Source organism: Patagioenas fasciata, chromosome 8 (assembly GCF_037038585.1).
Source record: "Patagioenas fasciata isolate bPatFas1 chromosome 8, bPatFas1.hap1, whole genome shotgun sequence".
NCBI lineage: Eukaryota > Metazoa > Chordata > Aves > Columbiformes > Columbidae > Patagioenas > Patagioenas fasciata.
In genome coordinates, this window is record NC_092527.1 from 39,333,778 (window position 1) to 39,357,642 (window position 23,865).

Genomic DNA, 23,865 nt, shown 5'->3' on the forward strand with positions numbered 1-23,865 from the left:
ACTCCTTTCCATGTTTCACCAGAGGACTCCCCATCTTCTGACCATGTTGGCCTCACTCTTTGTAGACCTCACCTCATCCTAAGCATTTACTGAGCTCATTTGTTGACATGGTGATTGCTGATGGCCACAAAGGCGTGAAGCCGTCCAGGATGTGTCCAGACTTCTTCTGCTTTGGTCAGACCTTTCAGAAGCGGTAACTCTTGTTTTTTCCTCTAAAATTCTGAGAAGGAAGTTAAATTTGTAGTGTAGGAAAACAGAGTCTTTGCTTTCACCAAGCTGACCCGTGAGGGTGCTCGATGATCTGTGCGAATTGTGTTGATCGTGGATTCATTTTGTTGACCTTTAAGAAGAGAAAGGATGGATTCTTATTCAACAAATGTCTGCTTTCAGGCTGGTGTGAATCATGGGTTTTTTTTCCTAAGAGTGGGCAGATAAGCTTTGCATTTGCAATAAGATATTTTTTAACCACACTCTGTTAAAGTTCGTTGTGTATCCAAATTACACCGCTTTGCTTTTTAACTACAGCTGAAACCGTGTTCCGAATAACAGATGTGGAATACTGTCATCCCACTGTCACACCGATTGTTCATTGTTCTGAGAAGGTCACATCATAATTCATTAACAATAATTATTCCCTGGGTACACCCTGCACTTCTTCACTCAATTGCTTCATTAACTTGTGAGTGAATCTCACATTCACTGCTCCAATCAATGAAGATATATTTATAACGTACAAGTGGATGCTATTAGTTACAATATATTAACTGCCTAATTTAAAATAGAAAAGCTATCTTTATGAAGGGCAATTAACCACTAAGTGTAATTGATAATTCACATACCTATGATTAGGAAAGACAAATAATAAGAAAGAAATGAATCACCTGAGCTATTGAAGGAGACGCTGGCGTGCGGTTTTAATGGGTGGAAGGGGCTCTTTGGGTCAGGACCAGATTTACCAGATTTCTGAGAATCCTTTGGTGGAAAGTTCATCATCGGATGTGTTGCCTTGAGGTGGTTTCAGTGTTTACACCAACCGATTGTGATCATCTTCCCTAGAAAAGGAACGCACCACGTTTTGTTGTCTCGAGGGTCAGTGCAGGGGCTTTCCTAATAGAAAAGTCCTATTTCATCCTAGTGCAAAGAAATGTCGTAATATTTTAATATGAATTTATAAACATACGAACTTTTATTGATGAATCGGTTGAGTGCCGTATTTCTCAGGATTACCCACCAAGTAGCAGCACAGGTGTTTTATTAGAGATTAAGTGATAAATGTAACTGCAGCCACCCCGGTGTTGCTATAAGCATCATTGCAACTCTCTGGCTTCTTACCTGGGGTGTGCAGAAGTGCAAAGCCTCGCTGGTACCTCCAACGGATCCCTGCAGCCTGTGATTGATGGGTGGAAAGGTGCAAATCCCAGTTAAAATGCTAACAACCAGCACTCATGGCTGTGCAGTGCCCTCAGGTCGTGTGTGTCTACACCTGTGGACCGGTTTAAAGATAAGGAACTGGATTTGGGGCTGTTTTGGTGTGTGGAGGGAGCGTGTGTGTGACCAACTGGTGTCTGGGGATGGTGAGCAACGCATCTGCTGCCACCTCAGCTCCAGAAGGACATTGACATGCTATAGAAAGGGCCCTGCACATGAAAACTGCATCTCTAGTGCCCATAATCATTATATTTTAGGTATATCTTCATCATGGTAAGGCATCCTGCCCCCCGTTCTGGCATTTCCTCTTTGCATTTTTATTGCACGTTACCCAACTTATGTGTAGAACAGCAAAGCCAATACTCTTAACTCCTTTCCTCTACCCGCTTAACCCTCTGTGGCTTTTCCTCAACAGGATCAAAGCGTCTGGCCTGAAGCTGCGGTTCTGCACTAACGAGACCCAAGCGACGCGGGAGAAGTTTGTGAAGAAGCTCCAGGGCTTGGGCTTTGACATCTCGGTGGCCGAAGTGACGGCCCCGGCCCCGGCAGCCTGTCACATCTTGAAGGAGCGGAACCTGAGGCCGCACTTGCTCGTGCACGATGGTAGGACAACGCTGCAGCAGTGCTGGGACACGGGGACACCCCAGAGAGACATGGGCTTTGCCATAGAATTCCCATAGCTTGTGGGGGGAAGAGCTCCCCGCTGTTGTTTTCCTACAGGGAAAAGCTTTTTGTTAGTCCTGAGACACTAAAATACAGCAGGATCCAGGCAGGAGTAGAAGGGGTCGGAAAAACAGTTGATTCAGATTAGACTTGGATTCTTTTTTTTAATTGTAATGTGTTGGTGAACGAATGACAGCAAACACACATCTGAGGGAAAACCATCCGTTCCAATGGGATCTGAAATGGCGAAGGATTTGTGGATTTTACTTATCTTTTTTGCCTCCTTCCACAGATCTTGTCCCTGAATTTGCTGGGATCGATAAAGCAAACCCAAACTGCGTGATCATCGGAGACGCAGCAGAAAACTTCACCTATGCAAACCTGAATGAAGCTTTCCGAGTTCTGATTGGGATGGAGAAGCCCGTTTTGATCTCCCTTGGCAGAGGGTGAGTGAAGCACTGTTTGTTTCTGCCTCTAGGCTCTATAGTTTTTAATTTTGCCCAGTATTTTTGTACATAACGGAGGCCAGATATCGGTGTGGGCATTCACACCACCAACTTGAAAAAATCCTCAGTTTCAGGCAGCAGTCAGCCAGGTTTCTTCTTCCATTTGTAGTGGTTGAGACTTGACACTGGATGGCTGTTGATTTATATGACATAAATGACTCCTTTCTATGTGAGTGGTACTTAAAGATGCTGTCTCTGAAACTTGGCGTTAGCGTCTCTGCAGGTTGAACATATGTATGAAAATGTCGTACACAAGGAAGCACTTTGATGTTGGTGGCTTGAGAATTGCTATACATGAGGAGTAAGAAGCCAAGGTTTAGTTGCTAATATAGAAACCTTATCATTTTATCCTATCATTTTATGGAAGTAACTGCGCTGCACAGACTCCACCCCAACTATGTTGGAGATGGGGGTAGATGCTCCTCAGATTGTGAGCAAAGTGCGGTGGCCGAGAAGACCTAAGGGGGGAACCCAAGGATGTGCTGAGAAGTAGCTGGGCTGGTGTGTATGGCGAAGACTTGCAAAAGCACCTGTGCTTTTCATCTGACAGATCAATTGCTTTGATAGTTTAAATATCAAAAGGTATTTTTAGTTATTCTCTGAACATTAAAGGTCAATTTTAACCTCCTGTGTTCACGTGCAGGAGGTATCCTGCCAGCGAATTTGGATGTTTCCTTAAAACAATTCACTTAAATGTATTTGGAGATTTTAAACAGGAGATTGTTAATGTCAGCGCTGAGTAATTACAAGTCCCAACAGTCTTGAAGGAGTTATTCTTACGTGTTGTGCAATATATGGGCTTAGAAAAGACTCTGTATGTTTAGCTTGAGGAAACTGTAGCGACAACTTTTTTCTGTGGTTCAACAGACCGTAATGGGCATGAAAACCCTTCTTAGTTTGTGGGTTATTGATCCAGCCGGGTAGAACTTATCAGCGGGAAGGAGCAGTTAAATCCATTGTGTTTTTGTACCTGACGCTCGCGCTCTGATCCTACAACATGAGTGAAAAATCCCTATGGTTCCTCAGTTAGAAAGATGAGAAAATGTTGAGCCAACAGCAGAATGGCTGCTCTACATAAAATAACCAAGTTTTGCGTTAGGTAATGCCATCTTTCAAAATAAAATATAGAATCAACCTTTGTTTAAGATTTGCAACATGATCAATGCAAAAATGCCTTTGTACCCTCTGTATTTAAAAGCATATGTTTCATTTACCACTCATTGGTGTAGACAGCTCTAAACCAGACCTGCTGTTATTTTTTTGAAATGTTATTTTTCATTAGAAAGTGTAGATTTTGGGATATTCTGAACTCAGTTTTCACCATGAGCACATTTTTTGAGTGACTGATCGTTTAAGTACTGTGAACATGAGTTCTGGATGAGTTACACTGGTAGGTAAGTTCTCTGACTCGAAGAAGGGAGATTATAAATTGGATTAATTGTTCACCTAACTAGAGAAACCTTGTTGGTGCAAAGGGCCATATAGAAAATCCAGCTTCGTTTTTAACGTGCAGCATCGGTGTAACTGGATGGACCTTAGCATGGTGCAAGTAGGTTGATCTTGGTTGAAGTTTTAGTTCATTCCATAGAAACCCGAAGTGTCAGAGTCACTGAAGCAGAATGCCCTCCTCCTGAAAATGGAGTGATTTACATTTAGCATCTGTTTTGGGCTGAGAGTGGGAATTGGCTTTGTAATTTCTTCTGTCATGCCACTGTCAGAAAATTAAGCTGTTTACGCTAGGCTATAGAAGGTTAATGGCTGTTCTAGCAAAGGTCAAGTGGTCATTTTAAAGGGAGGCTGTGCTGAATAATCGAAAATGGCAGAAGGATAAGGCATAAAACCGTATCTGACTGCTCATCCTTTTTGCCCTGTCATATAGAAACGTGTCTTTACTCTGATCAGGAGGGCTTGGAAAACCTGCATTAGTGTGAGTTGCTAGTCGAAGAAAACCACTGTAAAAATAGTGATTTTATGGTCTCCATAGCAAGCTTGGGGCCCCTTGCTGGTTGGTGCCAGCGCTCCTCTCCTATCTGCCAAGGGATCTCTGTCTCGGATTAAAGGAGGAGCAAAGTAGCTGCTGTTCTTTTCTCCCTGTGATAAAACACAGGCCAAGTTTATCCCTGATATGAGGGAGTTGAAATCCCTTTGAAGCAGGGGAGTTGTGTCCCAGATGGGCGCCTGGTCCGAGATCTTTTCCGCCGCGCTGCGCGATACCCGGCCCGTCCTTTACTTAATTCCTGGCGTTTCTGATGACTTGACTTTTTGTTGCAGCCATATGGACATCTGTATAGGCACAGAAATAATAAAACGTGGTTTCTTTCTATTTAACTGCCGTTTCATTGGAACTTTATCACTTTCATTTCCAGACGCTACTATAAAGAAACCGATGGTCTGAAACTTGATGTTGGAGCATATATGAAGGCATTAGAGGTATTTTATAGCCTGCATTTTGCTTACTCGCTCTGTGCACCTTGTTAAAAAGAGTAACTGGTATAAAGATGGGTCATCTTCCGTAATTACTCACCTTGGTGGAGGAAGTTTCCACAGATTGCAAACCATTTGCTGCATTCTAAAGACGAGCGGATTCGTTTTCTTTTCTGGCTTTGTTCATTTTTTCCGTGTTTAAAATGTGAACTTTTGCCATCGTGGTGCCTTTGTTGGAAGCGAGGCCCTTAAATGAATGAGTCAGAAGAGAAAAACCTGGAAAATTTTATGCAAGATACCCGGAAAAACCAAAGATCCGTCTTATGTTTGGTGTGGTGCTGTTAACACAGCCCTTGCCCTCCACAGTTTATAGCAAAAGGCTCTTATTCAGCAAGATACTTTAGTGCAATCCTGGTTTTAAGCCTGATTAATTCTGTACACAACGGGAACCCAACCTAAGGGTGAGAGAAGGAGAGAATCATTGTTATCCCTTTTATAGGCTTGCAGAGAGACTAAAAAATACACAGTGAATACAGAGAATAAAGCAAAGTAAGGTGGTATACAAGCAGGAAAGATAGTGGGTATAATGCATGCTTGCAGCACATTTATTTATATCTATGTGAGCTTTGAGGAGAGTTTTTGCTCCCCAATTAAGTTCAGGCTTCTAGTTATGTAGGAATAAGCTAGAAACACTTCTTTTTTTCAACATAGTACTGATATTCAGTTGCAGGAAAATAAGTTTTCGTATCTGGCTGGTCACTTGAATCATTACAAATATGCCTGGTGGTTGAAGAAACCCTATACATCTTTTAAAGCTGTTGATCATTTTGTGTGAAGGATATTTGCTGTTTCTTTAAGAGTGATGCTCTTGCAAAAATGAGCGGTACTGGGCCTGAGTGTGAAGAATGATAGAGAATGTAACAGGTTTGTAATTTGAGATGTTTCAGGAGGACTTTGTCTCTTGCCAGAGAGCATCAAACACTTGTGTTATCCAAATTCGAGCCTTCGCTCGCTGTTCCATTGTGGCATTTAAGGGTAAAAATCAACAATCACATAATTTTTATACAATTGGCTGGAGTTACAGAATTGAACAAATCCTTTTCTGATCAGCATCTTTCGTGTGTCTCTGTTTTTTTTCCAGTATGCTTGTGATATTGAAGCTGAGGTGGTGGGAAAACCAGCAGGAATGTTCTTTGAGTCAGCCTTGGCAGAAATGGGAGTTCCAGCCCAGCAGGTGAGGTTCCTGATGCCGTGACCACTGGCTGTGCCGTGCAGTTACACCCACTGCTGCTTTTCTTGTCGTGGTTTGCTGTCATTCATGGAAAGTTACAGAAGAAGTTGAAGGGAATGTGGCCAGGACAACATGGTGAACTCCGGGTGGATGTGCAAATATTTTTGTCAGAGCCAGTGCGCAGAGAAATATTTGTGTTTGGGATCTTCCTGTGAGTTATTGAAACAAACAAAGAAACATGAAAAAGTGATTCACAGAATCCCAGAATGTCAGGGCTTGGAAGGGACCTGGAAAGCTCATCCAGTGCAATCCCCCCATGGAGCAGGAACACCCAGCTGAGGTTCCACAGGAAGGTGTCCAGGCGGGTTTGAATGTCTGCAGAGAAGGAGACTCCACAACCCCCCTGGGCAGCCTGGGCCAGTGTCTGTCATGCTGACCGTGAAGAAGTTTCTTCTCAAATTTAAATGGAATCTCCTGTGTTCCAGTTTGTACCCATTGGCCCTTGTCCTATCATTGGTTGTCACCAAGAAGAGCCTGGCTCCATCCTCCTGACACTCACCCTTTATATATTTGTAAACATTAATGAGGTCACCCCTCAGTCTCCTCTTCTCCAGCTCCAGAGCCCCAGCTCCCTCAGCCTTTCCTCACACAGGAGATGCTCCACTCCCTTCAGCATCTTCAGAGGGGAAAACCCTCATTTTTGCCTATTCTATCAAGTCATGCAAAGTAGACAAAAGTGGACTGGCAGCCAAGAGGGTAAATACTGACTTGTTGAGTTTCTTCTGCCCTATGCGTACTTGTTACCCACCTGAATGGCAGAACATTATTTTCTCTGTTTATTGAGGGTTCTTTCTGACTGCCTGTTATTTCCCGTTTCATTCCCATCTGTCTCTCATTGCTCTGACTGGTGCCGTCCATCCCTCTACCCAATTTAGAGTCTTCCATCCATCCCTCCATTCTCCACCGCGGTTTCTTCCACTTGTGTTGTACTTTCTCATTTGCCTTCCTCCTAAACCATATAGTTCAAAACAAACCATAGAGTTCAAAACAAACCATAGAGTTCAAAACACACTTCTCTTGTGAAATCCCTTTATTTGGAGGCTAAAGAAAACACTACGAAAGAATAGAAGTTAGTTTTCCCAAGAAATTATGAAAGATGTGCCTCACAAGATGAGAGGTGCCCCGATGCCTGGCAGTCCCCTTGGTGACTGGAGGCTGCAGCACGGTGCAGTTGCAGCCAAAATGTTATTGATGACATTTGGTGTCACACTACCTACCTTTTTTTACCAAAAGGGAAAGGCAGAAGTAAGATATTTTCTAATTTCAGTGAATGGGAAGCGCTGACTGACCCCAAAACTCCTCCTGTGTTATTGGATTCATTACATTTTCCAGAAACAGGCTGACTGTGTGATGCTCCCTGCTTGCTTAGTACAGCCCGTTTTTTCCCCTCTCTGTAGTTGTGCCCAGATCCTTTTTATTGATTTGTTGTTATGTCACACAGGACACAGGGATGAGTATGAGATGACTCACAGACAGCAGTGAATTACAACCTAATAATTCCATCAGGGGGGTTTGGTGACATTATAAACAACAGGAGTGAAGTTTGGGTGGCTTGTAGGTCCCCAGAGCCTGGAGATGAAATTATGGCCCTGTAATTCAGTATGTGCTTGGGTTTTGCTTTATTATAGAATGGGGAGATGGAAAAGACCTAGCAGGGCATCTCATCCATCTTCTTCCCTGTGCAGGAGTGTTCCCCACTCCACGTTTATTAATGTTTTGTCCAGGGTAGTTTTCAGTGAGCCACACAACTGGGGTTCTGTAAGTGCCACGGGGACGTGTTCACAGTGGGTAGATTGAGTGGGCAGGCAGCTTGTTCGGAGATTCATGGGGATGCTTCCTTTGTAAACTGCGTCTCCTTATTGCTACTTCTACTCCGGGTAACAACCAAAATAATTGCTTGTCTTCCTAGATGTTTCCTCCCTGCGGACTTGTTGTCATTACGGTAGTTTTCTCTGAGTAAAACTGTGTGTTTAGGTCTCAGCAGCATCCCCTGGGACTCGGTTCCTCTGCCTCCCAGCTCCTCTTTTCTGTGCTTTCTTCAGCTTGTCGATATTTCCCCAGTCACAAGGTGGCTCAGCCCGAACACAGGATCCCAGGTACAGCCACGGTAATTATTCGATCCAACCATCAAGCCGAAAAATCCATTTCAGACACAGAATGGCATTTGAGGAAAAAGTAGCTGGGAAAAAAGAGCAGAGGAAGAAACCAAAACACACTGCGCTCAGCCCTTGGATACTGTTTGTCTAAGTGAGATGCAATAAGGTTTGTGTTTCAAACAGTGTGCAGGAGTAGGAGGGAAAAGCTCTTTTTGGGGTTTTCTGTCCTTGTGTAGGGGCATTGCCGTTTCCATAGGTAGGATGGTGTGGTTGTCCTCAGATGTTTTCACATTATATCGAGACCATGCCAGCCCCTGGCACTGAGGGAAGCTGTTATTACAGGGATGCAGCAGGACACCACAACTCGGGCCTCAAAAACTTTGCTTCAGGGAACAAAATCTGATTTAATGCATCACCAAGCTGGCAAAAAATGGCTCCATAGGGTGAACCTCAGTGAGTGCTTCCCATCGGCTTCAGGAGGATTTGTTTTGGGCACGGAAAAGCTGTAATAGTCTACAGCAGAGACTACTATTTATCCGCTCTTTGCCAGATATTCATAGTGCTATTAGTGACTAAATTCGTATTTTGACACAGACTTTTTTCTGTACCCCAATCATGATGCACATGCATAAGAGCAACAAATTACAGCAGAGCAAACTACGGGAATTCTAACATATTTTCCTAACTTTTGAATGCTTGACCTTGCAACTCTAATGTTCTTTTGAGAAGGATTTACAGGTTGGCTTAGTTAGACAGACATAATAACAAAAAGTCAGTATATGCAGCTCAATAAGTTCCTTAGTAATGCACTGTATCACGTTTTAATCTTTCTCCTGAATGAGCAATGCTTCCCTGCATTTCTAATGACGTGACAAGGACTGCTTTTACTTGCCTTTATTTTTATGAAATGTTTGCCAATAATTTATTCCACCTGTGGAATGCATTTAATCCATACCATCATTAAACCGTTGTAGGTGAGCTGTGCTTTTGAAAACCTATTACAGTTTTCTTTCACCTGACTTTTAATGAAAAATACCTTTTTAATAAAGCCGTCTCACCACGGTAATGCTGGGCAGTGGCGAGTCTGAAATTTCTCAAGCTGCTTTAATCAATAACCTTATCACCAGTCGTTTCCCTTGATAACTGCTGCTCACCGAGACCCTGACTTTGCCTTCTGCTGCCGAGATGTTTTCAACCTGCACTTAGAACAGGAGCAACTCCCCGAAGTCCAATTTTCATTTTAACCTTTCCTCAATGGCCTAGAAATAACAGATTGCCGGTATTACTTTAATAGATTGGAAATTTAAACCTCTTAGAGGTAACCAGACCTATCTTATGATTCAGTAATATGACAAAGAATAACACATCTTAAAGGTTACTGAAATGCCTAATTCGTATGTTTTAAGGCAGCTGTAACAGGGGATGATTTTTACAGCTTTACAATAAAACCTAAATAATGTTAAGGTTCCGCTGGTTTTATATAACCATAAAAAAAGTTCTCTCTGTAGCAAATTGTCCTGCTTTAATGGGAGTTATGGCAGGTCATACCGGAGTGCATAAACTACTGGTAGTTAAACCAATTCCCGTTTCTGCCACCTGCAAGTCTCAGGTGGGAATTAGTGATGCATGAGAGCAGAGGGAGGTCACCCCAGACCTGCCACCATGCTGATGTCCCCTCTGAAGCGGCCAAGCCAAGTTCCAAGCTTTAGAAATCTGCCCTGGAGGTTTAACCAATTTCTTTGTTCCACCTGCCTTGTTGTGCGGCTTCTCCCAGGTCAGAGGCCACGTGCGATGTGTTTGCTCAGGTAGTGGTTCCAAGACAGAAACATAATTAACAGGAATATGAGATCCTGAAGCTTAAGGGATTATCAGTTGGGCCAAGGAGAATAGGGACAGAAGTAAATGCCTCGTATTTCTTGTGTAAAGGGGTTTAATACATTGATCAAGATTTTGCGTATAAGCTTTATTTCCTTATGTCTCTGGCACGTTTAGCTTGATTAAGGTAATTAAGCTTAGGCATAAATATATTTGACTCTAGAAACATTAACTGGTTAAATATTCTGTTGAAGTTTGCACACTTCCTTCTGTGCACCTCTTCATTTGCATCCTCCATAAGCTCCAGCCTCCAAAGTACCACACCTGAACTTGGCCTAGTAAAGACTGCGCTGCAACACGGGCATGGCTGCGTAGGATGGAAATTGTCTTTCTGCCCCATTCATTATCTTACTCCATAGTTCCTTTTTGGATTAAACATTTTTCTGTGGTTTTAGTGAGTGCCGAAGCATTCAAAAGGTACGCGAGGTTCCCATTCACCACCCTACCAGCATCTCTGGAGGATCATTAGTGTTGGCTGCTCCTGTGGGCAAGAGGAGTCAGTCATAAAATCATAGAATTAGAATCATTTCAGTTGGAAGAGACCCTTAGGATCATCGAGTCCAACCATAACTTAACTCTAGCACTAAACCATGTCCCTAAGAACCTCGACTAAACGCCTTTTAAACCCCTCCAGGGATGGTGACTCCAGCACTGCCCTGGGCAGCCTGTTCCAATGCCCGACAACCAGTCCCCACCTCCACTCAGCTCTGGTTCTGTGACCAGACACCACCAGTAAAATCGCTGACCGTGATGTGGATTCCTGTGCCGCAGACGTTTGTCCAGTGGGGGTTATATTGTGCCTTCCATCCCCCACATTCTTGGAGGTCATGTTCATCTCCATCATCATGCCGATCTGGGTTGAGTTTGCTGGGGACTCCTCAAGCGGTGGCTTCGCTCAGCTTGGGCACACGTGGGTTTTATTTACTACATGCATACGACCACATGCACCGTCTCTCACCAGCCATACGGTTTAGGAAAATATAAATTAGTTCTTCAATGACTTGTCGAAAAGCCGGAGAGATTGTCTCACTGCATTTTTGCTCTTTGTAGTAAATTTGTAGCTGATCTAAAAAAAAAGTAGCTTCTGCAGAATAATAGAACAGATTAATGGTGTGATCCCTGTGTAAAATGTGAACACGAATGGGGATCTTTTAATTCTTGCTTTCAGTGGGTATGTGACCTTTCAGTTTTATATCTTTCTCTCTTTTCTTACCACATTGCAGTCAGGGAGGAAGTTAAACCCAGATTTGACAGGTGGAGTTTTTTTATTTCCCTTGACAGTGCACCTTTTGACCTCCATCTTCTTGCCAATGATTTTTTAAATCCTAAATGATTTGGGAATAATTGCTCCTCCTTTAGTGATTATTGCCCTTCACCGATAGTAAATCTGTGAAATCCCCGGGGGCTGGAGTACGTTTTTGTATGCGTGTGCCACAAGCTGGCCTGGACAGGCATCGCTGCTCATCTGCAGCTGCACTCGCGGAGCTGCCGGGTATCTTGGGGGGAAAACTTGCCTGGATGGGGTAAAATACAGCCCTGGCAAGCAAGCGAGTGCTCGGTGGGCTGCCCCACTCTGCGCTTTCCCTTTTTCAGGGGAAATTTGGTTTTAGAGTTTAGAGGAAACAGGACTGAAATTGCCTTTATTCCAGAAATCTCACGGTGTGTGGGTGGCAGAGGTCCGGGCTGCTCCTGGGGCTCCCCCTGCAAACTCTTTGGGGTTCCACCCCACAGCCCTTCCCTGTCCCGCTCTGGGAGGCATTGAAAGGAATTCTATAAGAAGAGAGGATTAGAAACCATTAAAGCCAGTGGTTGAGAATGATTAAACATCTCAAAGCAGCTTGGGGGGAAATTGGTAATTGGTTGGATGGGAGTGGTGCTGCCAGGTTCTTTGCAGATCTGCACATAACAGTGGGATTATTTTGTTTCCCTCATCTGTGTATATGTGCTTTTCTTTACTAAATGCTTAAAATTAACCCATCATTTTCTCCCCATTTCTTGCTGGATTGCTTGTTTGGAAGAGCGATGAGGAAAGGTGAATGATCTACAGGGGAAGGCATCTTACTAGGACCACACGCATTTCCATGAGCAGAGCAGATAAGGGAAATAGTCCAATAATGAGAGGAAAAAGGCTGAGCCCTCCAGCATCTGGTGGCTTTGAAATGGTTTGTGAGCAGAGGGATGGAAAGGCAGAGCTACCTGTCCCTAATTCGGCTGCTGCTCCATCCCTATGGGCATGTTTTCCCCAGCTGTGACCCCTTCGTCACAAGTCGTGTCTCTCTGCTCCTTAAAGCTGCTCTCAGGGCCTGGCCATAGTGGAGACGCTTCTAGGCAGAACGAAGCAAGGGTTGATGTATATAAACTGCTTCAAAATAAACTACTTTAATGTGGAACCGGGCAAATGAGCCTTGACTCGAGAGGGCATCCTATTACGTCCCATCTCCTGAGGGATGGTGATCATCCCTCATGTGAACAGCGTTTAACAAGAACACAGAAGATAGACTGAGCTGGTAACTGCTATATATAATCTTGCACACGCACCGAGTGCGTTACGCAGAAGTGGGTTTGTTTTATTATCAGCTGAAGCTGTTCCAGGCATACGTGTTCATAGCTCAGCTCGGTTCATGAACGCTCTCAGAAAGTCTTCTGTTCAGCTGGGGCTTTAGGTCTATCCTGAGATTTTCTGTACATGCTAGTTCATAAGGGGGAGAAGGTTCTCTTGTAATTAGATGATTAATAAAAATAGGTCTGGAGCTTTAGTATTTTTAGACTTCATTATGTATGATTTAGTCCTGCCCTGTGATTGCTCACAGAGTGGGACCTGACGTGCGGGTGACACAGCTGATGAGCTGGCTCTTGCGCGTTGTGTGCTGTGTGAAAACAAAGAGCTGCTTCCGTGGGAAGGCAAAGGAAGAAGAGAATTTTCTATTAGGCAGAACCGGTAACCAGAATGGCACCTACAACACAGCCTTTCTAGTTATTTTTGTCCTTAAAGCTGCAGCCAGCTGGATGGAAGACTCCCTTTGGACTGATCCTTCCGGAGAAGCCAGTCGCTGCTTCTGCCGCCTGCGCCTCGTTCCATGAGCTCTCTGACTATTTACCAGTTTTCCACAGATGGAAAAATGCTGGATTTGCTTTCTGTGTGTCCCCAGCCACCACATACAGCAACCCTGGTCCCCTCCAAACATGCCTTTTAACCCCCCAAGCCCTGTATGTGGGACAAGGACCTGTCATGAGAGACCTTAGGATGAACTCAAACCGCACAAAACACAAGAGCGATTTCTTTAGTAAGAAAAGAAATGTTTTCCATAGTGACTCCACTTATCTGATGTGCGGGTATGAAAATAATCAAAAGTACATGGAAGGAAGGGAAATTCAGGCAGGAATTTCCAGAGCATTGCGAGGTGCCCTGGCTGTGAAAGCCTGACAGTTACATTAACAAAGTAGGAGGATAATTCAACAAGATAAAGAGCAAGTGGTTAAAGATACAAGTAGTTAATATACTTCAGATGGAATTCAACTTTGATACAGAAGATCCAAAATCATGCTTTGAAATCTAATAGATGAACTAGATTATGGATTTTCAAAGCTGGTGTGCTTCCCCAGTTTTAGGTGCTGCCTCCGTTCCCTTCAGAATAATCCAGAATGTTTTTGGAAGGTTGAAAGCTGATTTTTTACTTATGAATTGAAGATTACTGTTTTGTGTATGTGCCGGTTTTTGTTGAAACTATAAAATGAACCCACTCCAACCATTTTTAAATTTGATGATTAAATGATAATAAGCACGTGAAATTTTGTAGGTGTGGCTGTCAATGAAAAAGATCCCGAGACTTAATTTAAAATTGATCTTTAACAAAGCGAGGAAAGCAACGTGAGCTACATGTTTTCATCAGATGCTCAGAGCAATCTTAGCACAACCAGAAAGGTCTTTCCTCATTTATATTTTAGGTAATCTACTCAATCAGGTTTATTGCTATTTGCATAAACTTAAGCTGACAGCAACACAAACCATGCCAGGCCTGGACCTATCGTCTCACATTGTGCAAAAACAAATAAATGAGATTTTAATGTGATTTCCCAAATTTCTGTATCAACCTGAGAATGTGTTGGATTTAAGCTCTGTGAAGTTACACATCTCAGTGATCACAAGCTTAAGATTTTGACTAGCTTTTAGAATACCTATTTTAAGGAAATTCTTTACAAGTTAAACTTAGTTTAAATTGTTTGGAGCATAACATAGGTGGATTGATAGGAACAGAATAGGCCTAACTCTATAAAATTCAATGTTTTCTTTGAACTGTGTGCCAAATCACTTTGATTTTTGTGATGGATGACAAATTGTACAGATGTATAGCGCACCAGTACATTGCTCAAGGAGCTATAGCATGAATTACATTCAAGGTAGGATGACTTTTAATCAATACGATGACAATATTATCTTGTTTAATTTGGCCGATGGCAGTATAAAACATCAAATCAAGCTGTTTGTTATGTCAAAGGAGCGTGAGGTATGGCAGGAATAAAACCCGCTTGACGCCTTACAGCTTTTCCGTATTTCATTGCTCTGACAGGCCATCATGATCGGCGATGATATTGTGAACGACGTCGGGGGCGCCCAGCAGTGCGGAATGAGAGGCGTGCAAGTGCGGACGGGCAAGTACAGGTCAGTGCCCCCCCTGCACCCCCCGTTCCTTATGGACAAGCGTGGAAAAAGGGGAAATAACCATAGGTGATGATTTTTGTGTTTGCCTTTCTGCCAAATATGCTGCGTTCTGATTTTCATACTTAAACAGGGCTGATAAGAAAGATGGGGACGGACTTTTTAGCAGGGCTTGTTGCGATAGGACAAGGGGTGATGGTGTTAAACTAAAAGAGGTTCAGGCTGGACATGAGGGGGAAATTGTTGGCCCTGAGGGTGGTGAGAGCCTGGCCCAGGTTGGCCGGAGAGGTGGTGGATGAACCATCCCTGGAGACATCCCAGGCCAGGCTGGACGGGGCTCTGAGCAACCTGAGCTGGTGAAGATGTCCCTGCTCATGGCAGGGGTGGCACTGGGGGAGCGGGGAGGGTCCCTTCCCACCCAAACCATTCTGTGATTCTATCTATCATTTAACATAATTTATATTTTTACAGATTTTCTTGATTTTCAAACACCGAGACTGTAAAAGAAGGATGCTGTTTTTTTCGGGGAGGGATGTGCAAGTGAGAACAGTGCTTGCTATAGGCTGAAAAGTTCTTTTGTTAGTTTTCAAGGCAATCTGTTGCGCAGTTTTCCTATAAATTGATAAAATAGCACCCAGTGCCTTAATTCTAAAGGACCAGTAGGTGGTGATTTCTGAGAAAAAAGAAGACAGATACGAGTGTAATGTAATTAGGTATTTTTGCATCTTTAAGACAGAGCATCTCAAAGTCAGTTATCTTCCTGAATAACGCTCAGAAATCCTAGTGATTCAAAAAGTGGGTGTATAGTTCATGCTGTTGGGATATTTGTCTGTAATCTGTGTAATCCCATTAACTTCCCGAAGGAGAAAATAAGGATTCAGTGGTTTATTTTAACGGGATATTAATGGGATCACTTTGGGAATCCACATCTTAATGTCACCCAGATGCGGGTGCCGGCGAAGGATGTTTCTCTGCACACAGAGCTAAGTTAGACGTTTGCTGCTGAACAAATACCTCCTGTGACATCTTTGCCCATCAGAACATGTGCCACAGGTGATGCTGGATCCAAAGCATTCAGGCAACTGCCATAAACTCCATATGCACACATACACGTATAAATATGTATAATCATGTGGCAGGAAAACATTTTCTTGTATCAAGCTTGAGTCATGATTTCACAGCTGAAAGGGAGTCATCAGCTGTTCCAGAGAGGGAAAAGAGGTTGTTTTTCACTGTTATGTTTCCTGTTTGAGTGTGTGGATGCTGTTATGTGAAATCACTGTTGTATGGCAGTGAAATACTGTGTCTGTGGTGCCAGTCCTGTTGTTAACAATTGTGAGTAAGATGAAAAAGCTCCTCTTTGCAAAGAGAGATTGGGGATGTATGTATTTTTAAGAATGGTTTAGTACACAAGGAAAATCAAACCACACAGCGAGTATTGAGAGAGATGGAAAAACAAGGGGAAGGAAAGCTGATGGGCAAGATAAATTAAAAATAACACAAAATGTAATTATTTTATGGCGGTTTAGATTAAAGTCTGATATATAAGATGATGCGTAGGTCCTCTCTTTCACTGTATGGAAGTCCTTGGTGACACAGAGCTGTGTGCTACACCCACGTACCTCTGGATGGCACCGTTAGTATGTTCAATATCAGCCACAGCTCTGGCACCTCCCCAGCATCTCAAGCTGTTTTTGCAGAAGTGTAAAGCACAAACGCTTCAGGGCTTTACTGCTGAGTGTGGAATTTCCACAGATTTCAGTTACGAGGGTCGTGCAACTCGGGACGTGGGTGATCAGCCCAGCTGAGTTGCCTCTGCGTTGCTACAACCATGAGCAGCTTTTTCCATTTCCACCACAGTGGTGCCTCGCTTCGGCAAAACAGGTGCCGAACTGATTCGAGACTAAAAGAAGAATAACAGAGGAACCATGCTGAGGAATTGTTGCAGGTGCATTTCACAACATAGAGCTTGGTGAGTGGGAATGATGTTCTTTTCACAAGCTATACCAGCGAAGGCATTTTGCATGTCGTTCTGTAGGTCGGAGGGGTGCTGCCGTACCCCTCCACCCTCACCTAAATGCTGTCCCCAACTGGTAGACGCTGTCACCTCTGGTGCATGAGTGTGCATAGGGGCAGCTCTGCTTATTTCCATTTGTGTTGGCACGAGTCAGGGCAATAATGGAAAGGTGTAGGGGTAAGATGTGTGTTTCGAGTTGATCTCAGCCGGCACGATTCCCCAACATGGGTGAGTAGTTGGGCTGGGCAAGTGTGGCCTTTCTTTGGTGTAAAATCCAGATGGTCAGTCTGGTCTCCAGGTTTGTCCTTTCTCACTTTGTCCCATCTACAGGGCACATCAGATAATTCTGCAGACTCTTGCCTGCTGTTAGATTTACCAGCATTGGAGAATCTGATGTTAATATTGACATTTCTGTGCACTCCTGTGTGAAGGCACTTTGTAACCAACATCTTTCCCACCTAGGGAAGAACATGTACTTGTCTTCCCGCACGGGGTATGTGCTAATTCCACTTGCAGCTAATTGGCCTTGACATCAAACTAATAATTTCCACAATAGCTATTGATTCTGCAATGCTGTGTAATATCCTCCTTCCTCTTTGTAGCGTGCAAGTTAGAGCAGAGATTTGCTTTGAGGCTTTCCCAACTGTCTCCCCGTAAAATCAGAAACAGCTTTTCAGGTGCGTCAATGCACCAAATTGCAGGTAGTTCTTGGCAGGGTGGGAGAATTACTTACTCTTTTCTCCTTCTTGTTGTTTATAGGTCTTGATTTGTAAGTAAAGAACTTTCCATCACTGGTGAGCAGGGATAATCCTGGCAGTGGTACCTGCTCCAAAATGGTGGGTTCATCCCCTCTCAGTGCCCACGTGAGATTTTCTGGGTTTGATTAGGGATTTATCTCACTGCGACAACGCTGAGCTGTCTCGTTATGGACGTAAAGGACACCCCAGGGATGGAGGATAAAGGGATCAGGGCCCGCGAGAGCTGCCGTCTCTCCCCCGCTCTGCCACTGTTCTCTGGGAGAACTGGGTCAAGTTACTTCATGTTTCCCCACTTGACAATTATCCTCTGGGAATAATTATCCCGGCTTTCTTAATAAAGTGGCTTGTGATCTGTTCCTCTTATCTGATGGAACAAAACATACAGAATTTGTACAGATTTATAGGCAATTAGCTTGCCAGGAGAAAAATCCAGAAGTGATCGAGACAAAGGTTACGACAGAGGAAAGGTGTTTTAGGCCACCGTTGTCAGCTGATTAGGGATTGAGAAAAACAGGGTGGATCTTTATAGTAACCTCCTAAATGAAGTTATAAAATTATTATATTAAAAAAATAGATAAATAGATAAATATAGATAAGTTCACAGCTGTCGCTGTGATAGTAAATGAAAGCTCATGACACCTTTTGTGAAGAAATCATCGGATCTTACTGCTCTGCCGAGAAGCAGCATCCCTCCACCCTCGTTTTCTTGCTCATCCCTCCACCCTCGTTTTCTTGCTCAGCTCGTCACTAACCACAGGCAAGATGATCATTTTATTAGTTTATTCACATCTCGCAGGTCCTGGTGGAGCATAGCAGAAGCGTGGAATGAGGACGAACAGGCAGAGACATTCCCTGTGTGCCGAAACAGAACCAGAGCCATTCTGGTGGCCTCACAGTCCTGATCATTAAGCCTGTTTCAAGTATTAAATTGAAAGACTTCCAGCCCATATTTACACTGTAAGAAGTTGTATTATAATTCCTGTTAGTTAACATCTTAAGCAATGTTTATTAAAACCTGGTGCCAGCAAGTTGCTTTTCATTTTAGCGCGATAGCTGATCGCAGTCAATCCTAAGGCATAGCCTTATTCGCCATTTATTGAATATTCAAATCACAGTTTTCTCTGTCCCTGTGAGAATCTTCACATGTGTTGATCCGTTTCTTGACCACAATTTGGTTACCATAATCTTTGAATCTGCTTTGTAAAGGAAGTTCAGAGTAAATACTGCAGTGCCTTAGCGTAAACACACCCATCTGACTACAGCCTTAAATTTTCCTGGTACGTTCAAAGGTCCAGGCACAGGAATGATAGTTTTAATATCTGGTGCTTTAGGAATGAGTGGCCTGTGAGACGGATGAAGTTTTTGCTGCTGTAGTAAGCTGTTATAATCCATCCAGCCATCCATTTTTCAGTGCAGGGTATAGCCAATTCCAATGCAAAATAACAAATTGCCTTGGAAATACGTTATTGTTGAACTGCAAGTGGTGACCTTGGCAAGCAGGAGATTTTACCTTCTGAATCTAAAGGATCGTCTTTTGTGTGTCTTGAGTATTTCTGTTTCTTTAAGTGAACATAACCAAGTGTTCACTTTCCTGTAAAGTTACTGTTTGATATAAGAAATACCAGCTGGGCTAGGCGATCGTTGTAGGTCCTTTCCAACTGAATTATTCTATTCTATTCTGTTCTATTCTATTCTATTCTATTCTATTCTATTCTATTCTGTTCTGTTCTGTTCTGTTCTGTTCTGTTCTGTCCTGTCCTGTCCTGTCCTGTCCTGTCCTGTTCTGTCCTGTTCTGTTCCGTTCCGTTCCAAATTCAGATTTTACCTGAGCTAAAGCACAACTGAATGTAGAAAAGGGGAGCAGAGAGTTCTGCTACATTACAGCTAATGTGTAAATATAATTATCTTCAGTCTAAAAGAGAAATGGGAGAGTTGTTTGTTCGTTCTTTTATTAGCAGGTTGATTTATTTGTTGGTAGCATGGTAAACCTCGAGGAAGCAGAGTGTGCTCCAGACATAGCCATGGTGGGTGCCATACAAATGCTTGTGTGCTGTTATGAAAAAATTAGTATGAATATCAGCAAAGAGATCAGTCTGTGATGGGAGTAAGGGCAAGGATAAATAAGGGAGGAATATATCAGGCCAGTGAGGAAATGCAATATTACCCAGCAGTCTTGCCAGTTCTGCTCTCTACCTGTCCAAGAACCGACTTTTCCTTAGCAGCCCTGCTCTGATCAGCTGCCACATCTGAAACACTTAGGAAAGGAAGCAATTTGCATTTTGCAAATCAAGGTGGTAGTGACCGCGTCAGCCTGTGCTGCAGTTTTACTTCCCCTCTTGCTTCACATCCACACAACACGTGCAGTAGCAGAAACAGCCGCCTTGAAGTTTCCATTTCTCTTCTGAAGCTGATAAATGAAGGGCTGAAAGAGGAGGAGATGGTGCCAGTGTCAGCTACGAGGAGCAAGAGCCAGTGGGACCAGGTGGGCTTGATGTATGGGACTAAAGCACTTCCAGACCCTACTCTGAACAGCATCCAAAGCTAATGGCTATTTTGCTTTCATTCTCTTTTGCTCTGGTGCCTTGATGTCTCGGTAGCACGTGCTCTTTCAGCCTGGGCTGGCAGCCGTCCTGTACCCGACGTGGCCATGGCGCGAGTAACACCAGAGCCCTTGGCAGCTGCTTGTCTGGCGTGTTTGTGTTTCTCTCTTCCCCGCAGATACATAATTCATGAGCTGAGGTGCTGCTGGCTGGACTACCCGAAAGGAGGCAGCTCAGGGGCTTCCCAAGGTTCCACGGAGCATGTTCACCTCCTGCTCAGCACCCGCTGTCACTGCAGACACCCGTCACCCCCCAGGGGCTGCCAGTCTGAGGGGACCTGCAGGCTCTAGGGCAGCCAGGTCCATCTCCAGCCTCCCTCCCAGCTACAAGCCCAAGAAATGCAGCCTAAAAGATGGGACGTGGAGCAGGTTCTTGCTTATTTTTATCTTTAGGAGCCTTTTCTCAGCGCCAGCGTTAAGGGTTGAGTAGCAAATTTCCCCAGCGAAGCAGCCCTGGGAGCCGGTTGAGCGCAGTGGTGTTTCTCAACACTTGTCACTTGCAGAATGCCGAGCTGTATTAGCTTGTTCAACATTTGACAGCGATGATGAATACCATACCAATCGCTAACTACTTTATTTCCGTAAAAATGCTAATGAGCGTGTTGAAACATGCTGCAGAAATGGCAGAGATGGGACAGCTGCATAATTGTGGTTTCACTAGAGATTTCCTTTTTTTAAAACGCAGGTTCCTCCTCTCTGCATTTATTTTTCCTGTAGTTAAATGTCATCCTGGCTCACTTGGTGTATGGAGTCCTCTCAGTGAGCAGCATGGGGAGCATAGCAGAAGGGGAGACTGCTCTGATTGATAAAACCAAAGCAGAGTGTTGTTTTCAAAGGGAAAGAGAAGCAAACAAGAGAGAGGCAGGCCAAGGCAGCTGCTGATGTAACTCCTTTGGAGCAAATGGCTCAGTATCTGAAATGTAATCTCCTGGCTTGGGCTCTTGCTTGTGCTGTAAACATGCTTGGGAGCTGTGGTGCTGGAGCAGCACCTTGTGCTGGCACCCTGCACACATGAATAGCCAAATATTCATGATTTAACACTGTGCTACATGCCCCGCGGATGCTGGAGGGTCACCTGCAGGCTTATAGAATCACAGGATGGTTTGGGTAGAAGGGACCTTCCCAGCTCCCCCAGTTCGACCCCTGCCATGAGCAGGGACATCTCCACCAGCTCAGGTTGCTCAGAGCCCCATCCAGCCTGGCCTGGGATGTCTCCAGGGATGGTTCATCCACCACCTCTCTGGCCAACCTGGGCCAGGCTCTCACCACCCTCGGTGTAAAAAGATTTCTTCCTTATGTCCAGCCTGAATCTCCCTTCTTTCAGTTTAAAACCATCACCATGGGTGTTTGTGGGAGCAGGGTTGCCCCTGCTGAGACACGGGGACTGCTGCTCCCATGGCTGCTTCTGCTGTGCTTGGGCCTGTGACTGGTTCCCTTCCCCATCAGGAGACATGATGTGACTTGTCCAGAGTTCAAAATAAAGCAGCCGGCAGTGCCAGCTTTAGGTCTTCTGCAAGCGCTGGGAAACTCCGATGACTCCATATGTGAGCGCTCACATAGCGTGGCAGGAGTAGGAATGTAATGTAAGAAAGGGGTTGGGGTGAAGAGCCGCGCTCCCTGGCCAGTGCCGGGCGTTGCTCTTCGCTGGGGCTGGGGACAGCTTGCAGCTGGCGCTGGGACGTGACTCATGTTCACACTTTGCCCTGAAACGATTACGATTTGTACGAGTCTGTGGTTTTCAGTCATTGTCAACAGCACATACGGTTACGCCTCAGCTCTGCACGCTCACAGGTTGCTGAAAGATGAGCTCAGTCGGCACATGGGGCTGGTGCTGCTGCATTGGGTCCGTGTCCTGTGTCGAGTCTTCAAACTTGAGCCACCAGCTGCCCTGAAAGCAGCGATGGGCCTTGGGCTGTGGGGAGCGGGGCCGGGGAGCCCCGGCTGGCCCATGGCTGGAGCTGCTGCACACGCTGTCGCTCTTCGTATCAACCCACAGCTCGTTCTGATGGTTTTAAACTAAAGGAGGCGCGATTCAGTTTATTCATGAGGGAGAAGTTTTTGACACTCAGGGTGGTGAGAGCCTGGCCGAGGTTGGCCAGAGAGGTGGTGGATGAACCATCCCTGGAGACATCCCAGGCCAGGCTGGACGGGGCTCTGAGCAACCTGAGCTGGTGAAGATGTCCCTGCTCATGGCAGGGGTGGCACTGGGGGAGCTGGGAAGGTCCCTTCAACCCAAACTGTTCTATGATGCTATGATTGGTGTGAAACAGTTGTACCTGCAGCAACACATCACTTGCTTACATGACCAAAGCACAACATGGCGTAGAGCCATGAAGATGAATGGAATGGAGCATCTCCCATGTGAGGAAAGGCCGAGGGAGCTGGGGCTCTGGAGTTTGGAGGAGAGGAGACTGAGGGGTGACCTCATTCATGGGGATCAATATGGAAAGGGGGAGTGTTAGGAGGATGGAGCCAGGCTCTTCTTGGTGACAACCAGTGATAGGACAAGGGGTAATGGGTACAAACTGGAACACGGGAGGTTCCACTTAAATTTGAGAAGGAACTTCTCAGTGAGGGTGGCAGAGCCTGGCCCAGGCTGCCCAGGGAGGTTGTGGAGTCTCCTTCTCTGCAGACATTCAAACCTGCCTGCAAAGTGTTATTTCACCACTAACAAGAATTTGGGGAGGCGGGGGGGTCCCAGCTGGGTGATAGAGTTAGCAGGGTCGAGGGGGTGTATGTTAGCACAGTTCCCTGCACTTCACATGCTGTGGCCACAGGGCCATTCTTCCCCATCCCCCTGGACTCTCCCCGCTCCCAGTTTGTACTGGAGGAACTGGGTTTCTCGCAGCGCAGATTTCCAGAGGGCTGTGTGGGGCAGGACGCAGCCAGCAGCGCTCCACAGCGCCCGATCGAATTCAGACCCCGGGTTTGGATTTACAGCTGCAGTTTGTGGAGGGAGGGAGCTTGAAGCCGTTTTTCATCTTGGCGTGAGCTGCCGGAGCACCGTGCCGAGCAAAGCAGCTGCCGCTTGCCTTTAATAGGGGCTCCTGTGCTGCAGAACCCCTTCACCTGCCACAAAGCCCAGCTTTGTTCCAGCCCCGCAGGCGTTTGCACTCGAAATACGTGAACTGTTCAGCTCAGCTTTTGGCTGCGGGACACTGAAATCAAGCCTAAAAATAGGAGGATGTCTGACCCTGAAGTGAAGGATTTTCACTCATAACCCAGCCTGGCGCCCGCCCAAGGTGACATCATCTGGAGGGGAAGTTGGAAAAGCTTCCAAATTTGTTGCTTTCCGCGTAGGAGCACTAAATACTTGTGTCGGCGGATAATCAGGCGGCACATTTGTCATGGCCGTGAATTAGGGAAGGTGGGAATGGGGAAGAAAAGACCTGAAGATGGAGGAGAAGGAGCCACGTGTCGGAAAAGCGTTTTGGGAGCGTTGTCTGTGGGGAAATGATAGGAGCAAAAAATATCCTGTTCAGGAAGAGACTGTTCCGTAAATATGAGAGGTTTGTTTCATTTTAGGTGAGCTAAAAGGTATTGAGCTACTG

At 45.0% G+C, this 23,865-nt stretch overlaps 1 protein-coding gene across 5 annotated transcripts in view; it reads left to right on the forward strand.

Moving 5' to 3' along the window:
- LHPP (phospholysine phosphohistidine inorganic pyrophosphate phosphatase) overlaps positions 1-23,865 on the forward strand; it is an 80,488-nt gene that overhangs the window by 10,444 nt on the left and 46,179 nt on the right. For all 5 annotated transcript variants that reach the window (XR_010651764.2, XR_011740362.1, XR_011740363.1 and 2 more), the window contains exons 2-6: positions 1,844-2,031; positions 2,384-2,537; positions 4,964-5,027; positions 6,163-6,255; positions 14,852-14,943. Coding sequence is in view for 2 of the 5 variants with exons in the window: in XM_065843432.2 (XP_065699504.1) it covers positions 1,844-2,031; positions 2,384-2,537; positions 4,964-5,027; positions 6,163-6,255; positions 14,852-14,943 (591 nt within the window). In the remaining 3 variants the exon portion in view is untranslated. The remainder of the gene's footprint in view (positions 1-1,843; positions 2,032-2,383; positions 2,538-4,963; positions 5,028-6,162; positions 6,256-14,851; positions 14,944-23,865) is intronic.